General features: G+C 47.0%; 1 protein-coding gene across 3 annotated transcripts in view; it reads right to left on the bottom strand.

The window, feature by feature from the left end:
* The window catches only part of Tspan2 (tetraspanin 2), a 39,950-nt gene that overhangs the window by 23,910 nt on the left and 1,062 nt on the right, over positions 1 to 14,978 (bottom strand). Inside the window, exons 1-2 of one of the 3 annotated variants that reach the window (XM_033758333.1) lie at positions 3,641 to 3,738; positions 433 to 535 (exon numbers count right to left, since the gene is read on the bottom strand). In XM_033758333.1, coding sequence (XP_033614224.1) covers positions 433 to 481 — 49 coding nt within the window. In that variant the 5' untranslated portion in view covers positions 482 to 535; positions 3,641 to 3,738. Of the gene's footprint in view, positions 1 to 432; positions 536 to 737; positions 1,006 to 3,640; positions 3,739 to 14,978 lie in introns of those variants that run through there. The other 2 variants (XM_033758332.1, XM_033758331.1) reach the window with 2 other exon arrangements.

Genomic DNA, 14,978 nt, shown 5'->3' on the forward strand with positions numbered 1-14,978 from the left:
TTTTGAGACAGGGTCTCACTATGTAGTTCAGGCTGGATTCTCCTGCCTCTGCCTCTTAAGTTTTGGGGGTTACTGGCATGCACCACAATGCCAGGTGAGTTTCCTCATTCTTTGAAATGAACTTTAGTTATATTTCCTCAGGACTTCTTCTCCATAGCACAACAGGCCAGTCTTGCCTGTGCTGGCCTTTCTTGATCTCGGAGAACGGAGGAACAAGCAAGGTGAGGGAGGGGCAAGTAAGAGCCTGTCGCCCGCCTTGGCTGGGCACACCCCAGAGGGCCAGGCAGTGTTCAGGGCTCAGGTGCTGTTCCTGCGGCCTCTTTCTCTACCCCTCACTCCTTCTCCACCCATCAAAGGTCAAGCTCTGTTTTTGCTCTGAGCCTGGGGGAAGCCTGACCTGAGCCAAAGCCGAGGGAAGCTGAAGTCACTCACCCACGTACAAGTACTCCGGGGACTTGTCCTCTGATGATAAATCCTTCATGCTTCCTCCGAACCGAAACCATAGTCCAAATGCAATGACGGCTGACCCGGCCAGCTGCAAGGTAAACCATACCACATTTACCAGGGGAAGGACATGGGTGTGGGCACAGCAAGCTCACGCTGGAAGGGGCTGATCCTGTGGAAATCACCCAGTCCAGGGATGGCGAACCTTTTAGGGCTTTCAATGATAACAAACAGCCCACTGTGACACATGTGCCATAGGTTTGCCACCACTAACCTAGCCCATCTCGACTTACAGGGTAGGAAGCGGAGGGTCAGAGGGGTGGGTGAGTGTGCTCAAGGCTCCACAGGGCCCTGTGTGATATCCACATTGGACTTTGGGTTGTTCATGCTGCCAGCTGCCCTGCGGCTCTAGGGCAAACACGACCTGGTTCTGGGGCATCTCAAAAACACTGTTCCAACAGTGTTCCCTTGGCAGGCATCTGCCCCCTGCCTGTTGTTCCTTTCTGGGCAACTGGCATTCAGGCACCAGGTTACTAAGGGCAAGATGAACTCCAAGATCTCCAGGAAGCCACTTTTCTAGATTTACAAAAGAAATGCCAACTTCCAAACCCACCCACACCTCACGGTACATAGCCTCCAATTTGAATGCTGTTACAGTGGCTTCTCTGACCCTGTCACCCCAGGTCCCACATGGTGGCCACTGCCTTGGCATATTTTTGCAGGGAGGGAGGCTGTCCCCCCTTTTTTGGTTGCTATTTTGAGTTTCCATGGAAAGCAAGAGAGGAAAAAGCCTGGTCTGTGTGCTGTGTGCCTGCCGTGTGGCTCATGGAGAGGCTGAATGGCTGGCGCAGGAATGCTGGGCAGGCTGGCAGCTGGTAGAGTCATCACAGCTCCTTCTCTGCTCCTGAGGCTGCTGTGGGACTCAGCACTGAAGCTGGAAGCCTTTCTGTCATCGCAGGTCTGTCCCAACCTTTCGCCAGCAGGCTCTGGCCACAGTGTTCTCTCTTCACAGACACTACTCTCAAATTCCACTTTATAAGTCCATCAACAGATATTTACTAGGCGCCTTTGGGGGGCCAGGCATGATGGGAAAATAAGCAGAGAAGTAAAAATAGCCTCCTGCTTCTGCCAACCCCTCCAGTTACTGTCCCTCACCAGAGGAGCACTCTAGAGTCTGCCCCTGCCTGAACAGAAAAGAGCACACCCAGATGCTGGCAATAGGAAGGCAGGATGGAAATAGGAGAAGCAGAGGTTTAACAAGAGAAAAAAATCCAAGACAGGGGTAGACGAGAGTTCTTTTGACATGTGTTCCTTTTTCCCTGTGGGGCAGCTTATAAAGGACCTGGTGCCACCCTCTAGGGATATCTGGCTACGTTTCTATGGGGACTTCATCCTCCTTCACCTCTGTCTCCCAAGGCCAACTCCCTCTGGGACTGGCTGACACAGCTCAGAAATTCTGTGCAACTTCTTCAGTGAGGAGGAGTTAGAAGGGGGCACAGCTCTACCAGCTGGACTCTCTGTGTGGAAAAACTAACAATTTCCAGCCCTCAGAGGAAAGCACTAACTGGATAATGTGAAGGGCAGCTACAGGAACTGGGCTCAACCAGTTTTTGAAAGACTTCTACATTTTTAAAAAGGGTACCATGGAATGGAAAGGAAGTCATGCTAAAACATTAACAATATTCATCTTTGAAGGGTGGGATTACCAATGACTTTTTTTTCCCTTCTCACTATAGTTTCTAAGTTTTCTAAATAAAGTACATATTACTCTTTCAACCTCAAAATACTTTTTAGAAAAGCGTCACGTGGTAGTTTCTATGCTCAGTTGGGAATAATTGGGGAGAGTGTTCCTGGGCTGTGCTTTAGCTTGGGAGGCAACCAGCTCTGGGGTCCTCGCTGTTATTGTGCTAGCCCTTGGTCAAATGTCATCCCTTGAAGCATCAAGGGCTGCCTGGGACAAGTCTGCCCAGCAGACTTGAGCATAGGCAGCTCTGCAGTCCTCATCCCTGTGGTGACTTGATGGAAATGCGGAGTTTCCAAATACAAAGCAAAATCTATTGACAAAGGCACTGGGCCAAAGCCAGCAGCCACCACGCAGACTGTGGAGGAGGTGACTAGTCCCAAGGACACCCTACCATGGGGCCACATTTTTGGAATCTCTGTACACAAACTCTAATTTATAGCCGTCTGGGATCTTCCTTCCAGACGGAATACATTTGTCCAGTTCTGGCACAGATGTGTTTGATGCATAATGGAAAATTAAAAGAGAGGTTGCCATTTAAAGCTATCAGGCAACCAGGAAAAAATCTGCGCTTGCTTAGCCGCACCCCCAGCACCAAACCACAAGGGTTTCCTCCTGGGTCTAGGAAACTGTGGCTTTGTTGAATGTCATCATTGTGTGGAAGGGAATCCTCCCAGCATGCTCCTGGCTCTGCCGGGGCTGTTGGTTGAGGGCCTGGGCTGCTGTGATGAGCAGAGTAATTGGTCCTTTTGCCCTCACCCATCCTGTAAGGCTCATGAAATGCTGTGTTCCCTAGACTTTGGCTAGACTACCTTGCACTAGAAATTGCTTGAAGAAGATTCACACCAATTCCTTTCCAGTCAGGAACAGATTGAGTAATTCTAGTGTCACTAAGTTCTCACTACTCTCTGTATTCCATACAGCCAGGAGAGCTGGTCTCCCCGATCCATGGAGGGAAGACTTCAAGCCTTGATAATCCTAAATTTCAACCATACGGGGCCAAAACTCCCTACCCCCTAATTATCTCCTAGAATCTCAGTCCTTCCGATGCATACAGATGTATGTACGGCTCAGCCAAAATTTAAAACAAACAGGAATGAGAGACTGCCCACGTTTTCTTCCTTTCCTTCTCTTGTCCCCATCCTCATTTTTCACTCCCTTTCTTCCCTGCATGCTTATTAAAAATTAAGTATGGTTCAGGCTGGGTACTATGCTTGGAAACATCAAGGAAACAATGATGAAACAGGCACAGCTCCCAGTATAACATAGAAGATAATTATATAAAATAATAAGAACAATATAAAGCAGGAAGGATGCCGAGGAGGAAGGGTGTGCACACTGCCAAGGGATCCAGCAAAGTCGTACTGCTGTCATATAGCAGTCATACAAAGGTGAACTAGAGCGAGGGGAGGCTCCAGGCCAGGACCCTGCACAAGGAAAACTTTACTTCCTCACCTAGATGTTGTGTTGGGGAAGAGACCAGTCTGGGCTGGTGAATCTGGAGGGAGAGTTGGGGCAGCTATGATTCATGGCTTCTGCTTAGCTTGCTACCATCTTGGGAAACTCACAGCAAGGCCTTGATGGAAGGAAATAAGAACCCTCATTATTATTATTATTATTATTATTATTTGGTACTGGGGATTGAACTCCGGACTTTGCGCTTGCAAGGCAGGTGGCACCATTGAGCTAAATCCCCAGCCCACAAATCCTCTTATTAATGGAAACAATCAGGAGCAAAATGTTTCCTGGGTGCCTGACACACAGGAGCCAAAGATAACAGCCTACGTTGACCAAGGACCAGAGAGAACAGCAGCGAGTGACCTGTGGAGTGCGGTGAGAACCTGTGAGAACTGTGGTACCAACTAAGAAACTCTGCTGAGGGCTGCCTTAGTTCTAAGACCAGTACCACTCCCTGTGCTTCTGGAAAAATTACAGCCGGATATATTGTCCTCTTTTCCAGACAGCAGCATAAATAGGGCCTTGATGTTAATCACTAAGAGAAAAATTTATTGAGCATGCATCATGAGCCAGGAGCGAAGGATTTGGAGATAAGAAGAACCAGAGGTTCTCCAGGGCTCATGGAGAAGCCACTGGGTGGCTTCAATCCCAGACCCAGCCTACTAGAATTTGACAGAGAGACACCAAATAATGTCATGTCTGTGGGCATCATTCCTTTGTTGAGGACCAGTCAGTCATGCACAAGGCGAGAGAGAGAGAGAGAGAGAGAGAGAGAGAGAGAGAGAGAGAGAGAGAGAGAGGAGAAGGAGGGGGAGAAGAAAGAGGAGGAGGAGGAGGAGGAGAATGTTGTAGAAGGAATAGTAACATATAAATTTGTGTCGTTAAATAGGGGATCATTAGACTTTCAGGAGCAAGTTATTTCAGTTGCTAACCATATTCCAGAGAGTTTGCAGGATAAAATACTGCAAATTGTAAGTATGTGTCTTTAGAAAAGACAGCTTATGTTCTAAAACTAAAGACCAAAGTTTTGACTTAAAGCAAAATTGAAGGGCAAAAAGTTTCCTTTACGTAACAACTATCTGCCAAAACCAAGTCATTTAGCCTGAAGCAAAACTCAGTTATAGATTTCCATTTTATTTCACTGCATTTATTCCTGGGTTTCTGATGAGATGCCCCATCTTGAGGATGTATTATTTTTCACTTTGGAGAAGAGTTTTTATGAACTCTTATGACACAGTCCCTGGGAAGGCATTAGCGTAGCTAGAGGAGTAAGGCAGAGATGCAGCTCTCCTTGCCACACACTGGCCACTGCGATCACAAACAGCAACGCATGCTACTCTGCTGTCTGGCAGTGAAACCCAGCAGCGAGCCTCCTTTCTGGGTCAAAAGCATCCCCAGGGAAAGTTCTAGACGGTTTCTGTTTATATATCTAAGTGGGAGACAAAGGAATGGCGCTCAGGTGTCCCAGGCAAGGTTTCAGTTCCTTATCCCACTGAGAGGCTGCTGCCCTTGCTGCTCTCTCTGGGCCACGCCGTTTCCCTCCCCATCCTCCACCAGGCCAACACCCGCTCACCGCTCTAATGTTACTTCCTTGGGGAAGATTACTGTCCCAGATATGTGCTTGCCTTCATAGCTCACATAACCAGCTCTGCTTAAATATTTCTGTGGTTCCCCCTTCAGCCTGAGCTCTGTGAGAGCTGGGATAGGGTCTGTGTTTCTTCCTCTCTGCCTTGTGGTCATTTGTTCAATGAAGGAAGGGAAGATCTACATAAAAGTATCACTTAGACTATGTTATTGTCTGAATTATGCCCCCCCCATTCACATGGTGAAATCCTACCTCCCAGTGAGATGGTATTAGGTGACTGAGCCTTTGGAGGATAATTCGATGAGATCACGAGGGTGGGACCTTCAGGTGGGACTGGTGCCTTTATAAGAAGAGACACCAGAGCCTACTTTCTCTCCAGCACTGAGGGCACAGTGAGAAGGCACCATCTGCAAACCAGGAAGAGGCCTTACCCAGACCTGACCATGCTGGGATGCAGACTTCTGAACTCTAGAACTGTGAAATAAATTTCTCTTGTTTAAACCACTCAGTTTATAGTATCCCCCCCCCCATTGAACCCAGGGTGAAGTATTGCTTTTTAAATGTCACTCTGAGCTGACTAAGATGGGCTGACAGGAGCAATTGTGAACCACCTCCCTTCTAACTCTCCAAGGAAAAACTTTGCAAAGTACTATTTTCAAATTCTTAGGGCTGGGGATTTAGCTCAGTGGTTCTGCCGCCTGCCTCAAATTCTTTAGCACCTGGAAAACACTGCCTTGGAAGGTATCATGTGAACACAGTGTTGACTACACTCAGCAAAAAACAGCCCACAGTAAAAGAAAACAAAAGTAGAGGAGCATGTAGTACCAGCCTGTGCTTTCTTAAGCCTGCAGGGATGTGTGTAGTATGTTGTGTACAAACACAAAGAATACATCTGTGCATACATTTTTCTAGCAGGACATATGACCGTCTCCTTCGATTATAGCAACACACACACACACACACACACACACACACGCACGCACGCACGCACAGTACTTAAATGAAAGAATAAACAAAATCAATCCCATATTCTTGTTTCTCCAGGGTGAATGCCACTTGTACAGACAAGTCATTAGCTATACTCTCTTCTTTGGGTTGGAGTCACACAAAGTTGGAAATCATGCTCCAATCCTGTAGTTTTCATTAGATGCTTTCAAGCTACTACTTATACTCGGTGCCAATTCTCACCCTAGATGGGGTCATAGTGAGCACTCGCAAAGCTTCATCTGATTGAAACCCCATTATGAGACCACAAGTGTAACGCAGTCCCAGCCTTTTAGCAGAGAGATGTCAGAAGCACATTTGCTTTGGACAATGACTCTCATTTCCTCAGAGTAGAAGACAGGCTCCCAAGACTTTCATCCTATTATGCCATGAAAGCAAGGCCAAGATTCAGATGGCACTTTCTCAAAATCAAAGATTTTATCAGAAAAAATGCAAGGACGGAATGCCACATGACATGCACACCAAGTGGCCTCCCAGGGATGCTGCCCAGGGATCCTGACCCAGATGTCAGGATCAGGAGAGGTGGAACTAGGCGGCAGGGACACGGCCACGTGTGCAGGGGGTGTCGGATGTAGGATGTCGGCATTCACCTGGAAACACCCTCAGCTCTCCAGATACAGTGTTTCCCATTTCCCTTGTTATTTTCTTCACAGAATTTTCAAAGAACAAGCACGTGCCATAAAGGCTTTTCTGGTAAGAGTGTATTTTACAGTCACTGCTTAATTCTCCGTGATGATGGGAGGTTGCTACTATCGGAGCTCCATAGACTCAAGAGTGTTCTATTAATCTCCAGAAAGAACACTGGGATGGATACATGCATATGTGGGTGTATATATATAGTTGTGCCAAACACAACTGTTGTTGACTTGTATGGATGAACGGCCTTTGCCGAGAAGCAGTTTAGATATGCTGGAGGGAAGTTGAGGGGCAGGGAAGTAAGCCGGAATGAAAAGCTTGCAGATAAATTACCTGTGCCCCTAGTGGAAAGTGTGTAGTGTTTGTTTAGCGGCTCTACGTAATGCTTCTATCCTACAAGAAATACAAGGAAAAGGAACAGGAGAGGAGGGGACAATGACAATTAGGAGAAAGCTGATGGATCTGTAGTTTTCTCTAGACAGCAAAGTGAATGTCACAAGCCACTGGCCAGTGATTCCAGTGAGCAGATGGCTTTATCAAGTGAAGATCAAATATACAAAAAGTGAATTAAACTCCAAGTCTGCTTTCCCTCATTTAGGGGAGAAGCGGGGTGTGGTCTTTCCTATCGTCTCTGAGATTCCTCCTTCTAGCATCCAGCTGGGCCTTATCTGAAGCTCACCCCTGAACATACCAATATTTATCTTAGGGGCCACAGTGACTACTGTGACATCTCATCTATATCGAGCCTTATATAAGCAAAGGCATTAAACAATGCTTGTTTCAGCTTTCTAGGGTATTCTTCAAGTGGCTGACAGCACTACTTTGGAGCAGATAAACAAGGTTCTTAGGTATTGGTAATTAATCTTCGTTCAGTTTTGTTACAGAGAAACAATGGCAGGAAAAAAATGTTCCGTGTAGAACTGGTATCGGAACAAGCCAAATGCATTGTTAGTAAGAAGCCAGTGTGGATGCAATCTAGTGACGTCAGCAAATGGGCCAAAGGGATGAGTGACAGCAGGTTCCTATGTGCCTCTTCCCCACCCTGCCCTGTCCCTGCTCATCCCCTGGTTTTCCCCATCCCTTTTAAAGCCGATTCCCAGTCACAGTTTCAATGTGCACAGGGCCGGGGGCAGACAACGTCACATGTTTTGGAACATTTGCCACCCGGCCTTCTAATTTTACCCCTTCGGAGTATTCACACTGAGCAGCGATGCCCTGAGGCTGATGGCAGCAAACACGTCTACTTGTCGGAGGGGGACAGTGAGGGAGAGCAGTGGGGGTTCCAGGCACCTGGGCTTGAATCAGCCTCTGTCACTTACTAGTCCTGCGACCCTTGGGCAAGTTACTTAGCCTCTCTCATCCTCAACTTTCTCTTACCTAGGGGAGGTAAAACTAGTGCCCCTAAGAGATCACACACTAGCACAGCAGCTGCCCAGAATTTAGCTTATTACGTTAGTAGACCCAGCGATGTTACATCGGCCTTTTACAAAACCTATGTTCTCTTTACTTTTATTTATTCGGGATCTGATAAGACAAAAAAATATGAGAAGATTGATGTACGAGAGCAAAACTAATTATATTTGGGCCAGGCTGCCCAATAGAGGTTCCTCCGATGATGTAAGCACTCTCCCTCTGTGCTGCCAATGCTGTAACTGCCAGCCCTTTCTGCCCAGTGACTACTCCAGTGGCTGGCGGGGACTAAGGTAAGGAATGTTACATTGAATTTAATTTTAATTACTTGAAGTTTAAATAGCCAGAGGGGCTCAGTGGCACAACCAGGTTTACAAGTCACGCGCGTCAGAGCAGAATCAGGAGCCGCCACGCCAGTTTTCCTGCAGCTTCAGACCCGGGTGCGTCTCTTCAGCTTTCTTACCTCTGTGTCCTCACACGTAACCTTCAGATGACAGCAGCTGTTACTTCAAAGGATTGCTGAGGGATTAAAGACGTTAATACAAACATACTCCTAGGAAAGCAGCCGGTACATAACTTACATTTATATAGCACTTCCCAGCCTTCATGGTTGCTGTTGATATTAAGTTTATTGAACTGCCATCCTCAATTGCTATCTTACTTTTCCTGTGCCTTAAAGCAATCAGGTAGTGTTCTCCACTTCTCTCTTGCTTCTGCATCTCTCTTGCCACATCTCATCTGCATTTCTGGAATGCACCAGGACTAAATCTGACACTAGATAGCATCATCCCAATCACAGACTTCACATTTTCCAAGCCAACAGCGTCTCTTATGGCTTCTATTCTACATATCCCAATAGGTTAATACAGTGGGGAAAACTTGAGTTTAAAATTAGGACAGTGGGCTCATATCACCTACTGTTTGACTTTCAGTTTCCAAATGTATAAAATGGGGGTAACTATATCATGTCATGGGATTGCCGACTCATAGCAGAAGGGGTAAAGCATGCGAAAGTATTTCGTAGACTAAAACACCACACGTTCACTGGAATTGTTATTTAGTTCCCAATTAAAGTCAAAGAGGATGAAAAAGGCAGGCCATGACAAGCAGTACTCTCAGCCCATTTGATATTCTCATCTTTCTGAGTTTGTTCTCTTCTTAATTTCTATTCCTTAATCCCTAGCAATCATGATACAATTTGCTTCAGTGGTTAGTATGGCATCTCTTGCTTTAGCAGAACAGCCTGTCAGTTTTAAGGTTGGGGAATAAAGGTTATGTTTTATTTTGTCATACATGGTTGTAGACTCAAAAATACTTCAAGGATCATGTTCTAGACTTACACAGTGACAGGCAATGGATGATAATAATTCTAGGAATCATCAAGTATTACAGTTAAGGGAAAAATACCAATAATGATAAAGCAGCAACTGGAATTAAGAGGCCTGCCCAAAGCAAGCCAAGTGAGCAAGCCAAGAAGAAGAGACTAGAGACTCCCTGCCCCGTCCAGAAACAAGTGCCCCTGGTCAGCTTCTGACCTCTTCAAGCTACATCTAAGACACTGATTCCCAAAGTGTAGCCCTAAAGCAGCAGCAGCAGCAGCAGCCTCCGTGGCGACTCATTAGAGTGTAGACCTACTGGATCAGGGTACATAATAGAATACGCTCTCCAGGCAAAACCCATGAAAGTCTGAGAGGCAGTGATCGCCTAAGGCTCTCCTGCTGCCTCCTCTTGGCCTCCCCTTGGCAGCACAGAGGAAAGGAGAGAACCAAAAGCTCCCTTCTATCCCTGCTCAGTGCATACAATCTTCTCAAGGACTAAAGGCCAGAGAGGAGAAATCGAAGACAAAGTGCATTCTAAGGACAGACACAGTTCCTTGAGATCTAGAACTGCTTCTTAGTCACCCTTGAACTGCTAGCATTTGGCAGGATGTCAGGCACGTAGTAGGTGCTCACCACATGCTGGCTGAGTGAATTAATTATAGAAGAAGGAATTTCCTTTTGACTCTCACCAGCATGCATTACACACCTCTTGTCTCTGATTAGTTGGATATAGGACACGTCCTCCTCTTTACCTTTATGAGCCTCCTGGATGCCAGAGTCTACTAGTACAGCTAGTATTTAAATTTAACTATTACTAATATCTTATGTTATGGAGTACTTACTACGTGCATACATGATACTACCTTATACATATCAACTCATTTTATCTGCATGAAGATCATAGACTAATGCGGGAATTAGGCCTGTTTTACCAGCAAGATAACTGAGGCTCAAAGAGATTAAACAACTTGCCCCAAGTCTCCAGTGTAAAAAACAGTGGAGCCAGGAATAAATTCAGGCAGTGGGGCACCAGTGTCCTCTTTCTAGGCTTTGACTCTCTGGATTTGAATTGCTATACTGCGAAAACCTGTCGGAGGCCCCCAGACCACAGGAGCTACAGCTCTGGCCTCTCCAACTAACCCCATCCTAGATTCCTTTCTCCTCTCTGCAAACTAGGTCCCTCTTGTACACCCCAGGGGAAGTCTGAGCACCACCACTCTCTTCTGTTTTAACAGAAAGGAGTGAAAACTATCCTCCAGAGAGGCTAAGGAAATTCCCGTCTGCTTTTCTGGGGTGGTCTAGCAATTAGATGGACTCTAAAGGATACTTTTCAAAAACCCAGTGTTTGGAACAGGTGATTGATCTGCAGTACCTGTTTGCAATAAATCTGAGGAAGGGGAAAGTGACCTTTTTAAGATTTGTTGGAGTCAAACTCCTACCATTCCCATGCCAATCAGACACTGTCTTTCTTACAAGCACCTGCCAGACATCACCAAGTTAAAACTCAAAGCTGTATTACTAATGGTGAGAAGAAAAAGAGAACAACTTCGAACTTGCCATATATGGGATGTGACTTTCAACCAAGAACGGCCCTGCTTCCTGTTGGACAGAAATACCGAGCAGCTCAGAACAACACAATGATAGGAAAATGCTGAGCAGACAACAATAAACCAAGGAATGAGCAGGGCCCAGGGTTTTTCTTTAAACCAACATATGTGGCTGGGTGTGTTGTGGTGTTTTATTTATATTGCCATGCAACAGAGGGGGGAAAATGAAGGTGATTTCAATGAAAGGCACAGGGACATGCCAGGCTATCTGATTGCAGTGCCTGACAGATGTTAGGAGGGGATATCAGCCATGACGCCAGAAAATAATTAGTAGAGTCAATGGCTAGATTTGACTTTTGTTTTAAAGGTTCAGTGGTGAGTACAGTCAGTGGCCCAGGGCCAGGGAGTGTTATGCTGCCTCTGGCAGGAACTAGCAGAATGTTTAGAAGCCTGGGAGCAGAGCTGAAAGAAATTTAAGCCCAGCTGCCTGGAGAAGGCTGTGAATCGATCTGTCAAACTGAAGATCAGAAAGCATACCAGCTGCCTCTGCGCCTGCCTTCTGGCCATCTCCTGACAGGACCGGAAGTGCTGTCACCCAGAGGAACCTTGTACCTCAGAAAGGCAGAGTCTCAGGCTGTGCGGACATGTTACATTTTAAGCCACAGCCAAAGCCTGCCCTTCCAGAAAAAGCCCTCCAACCAGGAAAAAACAACGTCAGAAGCTAGGGTGGGGCTTTTGTGTGATCAGGGAAGGTGGGTATCTGCATCCTTTATCCCACACAAGTGTTTTTCCCCAGGTCTTTAGGCACTCGTTTCAGTTTGGCTGTGCAGGTAGACATGGAAGGCTGCCCGCACCTGCTGCTGCTCCCCACACCTGCGGAGCTAGAGGAGAAGAGGGCCCCAGATTGCCCTACTGGGCTCAATCCATGCAAGCAAAGAACAAAGGCCAGGGAATGAACAGGCAGAGGTGGGTCCAGTCTTCGGATGAAGTTGATAACTGTTTATCTGTGCAAATCAGGAAAGTTATGCATATCCACTTTTCTAACCTGCAGATTTATTAATTCATTCTGCAGATATTTCTTGATTGTTTTCTAGGTGCTGGGCTCTCTTCTAGGGGCTGGGATACAGCCGTGAACATAACAAAAGCAAATGCTTGCTCTCAGTGTTCTAAGTTCTAGCAGGGCAAGTCTGCCAGTAGGATGTGAAAGGATGACGCGATATCCCCAAAGGAAGCCAGGCTGCAAGTCATTTGGCACATGTACGTCTACTCACCGACATTAAGGAACTCAGGAGAAAGAGAGCTGACATTAATCAAATGCGTCCTGTGCGACAGGTACTTAATAAAGAATAGAACACTTTTGAGCACTTGCTACATATGAGGCTCATAGAAAGGTGAGGTTAGGTACTTTACATATTCCTTCTAATCCCCTCAACAACTCTGACTCCAGTTGCGCAGACGAGAAACTATCCCAGAAGAAAGCCGAGCAGGAGCACGTCCTGCTTGAGAGCTCCGCACTCAGGCCTGCCGGCCCCACCGTCCATTTGGGGGCTCACGTTCTCCTTGCTCTGGTCCTCAGATGGGAGATGCTGGGGGCACGCCTTTCTCACCTGCATTCTGCGGTCCTATAAGAGTCAGCCTTCCTATCTCTGTCTTCGGGAGACATTTCCATTCATTACTACGATCTCATCCCTGAATTCCTTAATGAGATCATACATAGAAAAGGCTGTTCCTGACCACACTGGCTAACAAATGGAAACCCTCAAATTTGCTTTCTTGCTATTTGTCATCCTTACTGTATTTTTGGTCAGCAGTGTGAGGTGTCACTTGACTGTATATCTACTTTGTTGTTCTATATGTGCTGCTCTCATTTTCTTAATTAGATTAGAGGTGTAGGGAACAGTGTATTACAGTTACGGATGGTTATGTGTTTAGTAATTGTTGAATAGTGGTCTCAACTTGCTCATGGATCAGAATTGCTTGAGTGGCCTGTTAAAACAGACTGCTGGGTCCTTCTCCAGTTTCTGATTCAGCGGGTCTGGGGAGGGCTGAGAATGTGCGTATCTGACAAATTCCCCGGAGATGCTGATGCTGCTGGTCTAAAAGCCACACTTTTGAGAATCACTGCTTAACTGAATGTACCAAAGTAGCTGGAGCAAGCAGGCAGGGTTTAGTCCCATCCCTTCCACTCTTAGCTGAGTGACATATCTGTGCCTCTGTTTGCTCATCTGTAAAAATGGAGTAACATCAGTCACATTGGTACTGCCACAAGGATGAACAGTAATAATTAATTTAATGTGTTTAGTGCTATCCCCGACACACTGAAAACAGCCAGCAAGTGGAAAGGCTGGAATAGCATCAGGCATTAAATAAACACTGGATCCAGCCTAATAAGTCATTTTTTATGAAATTTATTTTGAACTTGTAAGCAGTGAGAATAAATGGTGTCACTGTTGCATGATATCTATAATTAACAGTTTTTAGCCAGTGTGTGTGTGTGTGTGTGTGTGTGTGTGTGTGTGTTTGTGTGTGTGAGATGATTGGACCTAGGGCCTCACACACACTAGGCAAGTGCTCTACCACTGAGCTATGTGCCCAGCTCTTTTTAAATTTTGAAACAGGATCTTGCTAAGTTGCGCAGGCTGGTCTCGAACTTGTTATCCTTCTGCCTCAGCCTCCCAAATAGCTGGGATTACAATGTGGGCCACCAGGTCTGGCATAAGTAACATGGTTTGGCAGTTGTCAGACAACTACAAATCGGGGTGTGGGGAGGAGTTGAGAAGTGCCCCCTCCTCTAGCATGTTGGTTATGATGCCCTGGGTGCAAAGCTCGTGTGTCTTCCAGATGCAGAGGCTGTCACAGTGCCTCCTCTGTATGGCTTACTGCTGAAGGATGCTGAAGGCAGCCTTTGATGAGCTTGGACTTGTTAGGGTAGCCCTGGCGTCTGGACTAATGGGTTGGCAGGCACAAATGGATCCCCTCATTCAATAATTAATCATTGCAGTTATGGGAGGACAATCTTCCCAGAGCACACTGGACAACCACCTCCTCCAGTCCAAGGGTTTCAAAACACTCAGGCCCCCGCTGTTCCTTCCCCCCTCTAAGAACCTCTCCACCCAAAGCAGATTTAAGTCTTCCCTCAGGGTCTATCTGAGCAGTCTCACTGGCTGGCATTCTCCTAAGAAAGCCCAAGAGATCGTGAGCAGAAAAGCCAGTTGTCAGATCTTTCTCATCGTTCTCCAAGGCCTGGGACAGAGCGAATCTGGAGAGCTAGGGATGGATGGTCCAGCCCTAACCAAGCCCTAATAATATTCAAGTCAAGGGTCACTGTCTCTTCTCTCTGCCAACCGCTGTCCCCCAGAATGCCTTTAGTTGAATAAAAGCCTGAAAAGTTGAATGAGATCATCTTCGGGGGCATTAGTATTAGCGGGGCTGTGGGTGGGCGGGGACTGTGGAAAGACACCGCTGCTTTTTGGAAGCTCACGGGCTCCCCACAGTCACAGGAAAGCACCCAACCCTCCTCATCCAGCGGAACCTTCCCCTAACGCCCGAAAAGGACGACCCTTCCCATCCCAATTTGCACCCCTAAGCCCCATTTCTTAAACACCCCTCAGGGGCAGGTTTCGTCCGCGCACTCCCGATGGGGCGCCACCCTGGGCAGGGTTCCCTCGCAATGCCCCAGACAGGAGTGCGGGAAGGGGGTGTGTGCGCCCGCGAGGCCTCGTCCTGCGGAGGCGCGAAGTGGGGGCCGCACCTGGCGCCACCGGTCGGGCAGCTGCAGCCCGGGCAGAGGGGTCCTCCGGGGAAGCAGCACCAGCTCTCTCTTTTCAGGGCTC

This window comes from Fukomys damarensis, unplaced genomic scaffold, assembly GCF_012274545.1.
Source record: "Fukomys damarensis isolate Sample0158 unplaced genomic scaffold, DMR_v1.0_HiC HiC_scaffold_33, whole genome shotgun sequence".
In the NCBI taxonomy this organism is placed as follows: Eukaryota; Metazoa; Chordata; class Mammalia; order Rodentia; family Bathyergidae; genus Fukomys; species Fukomys damarensis.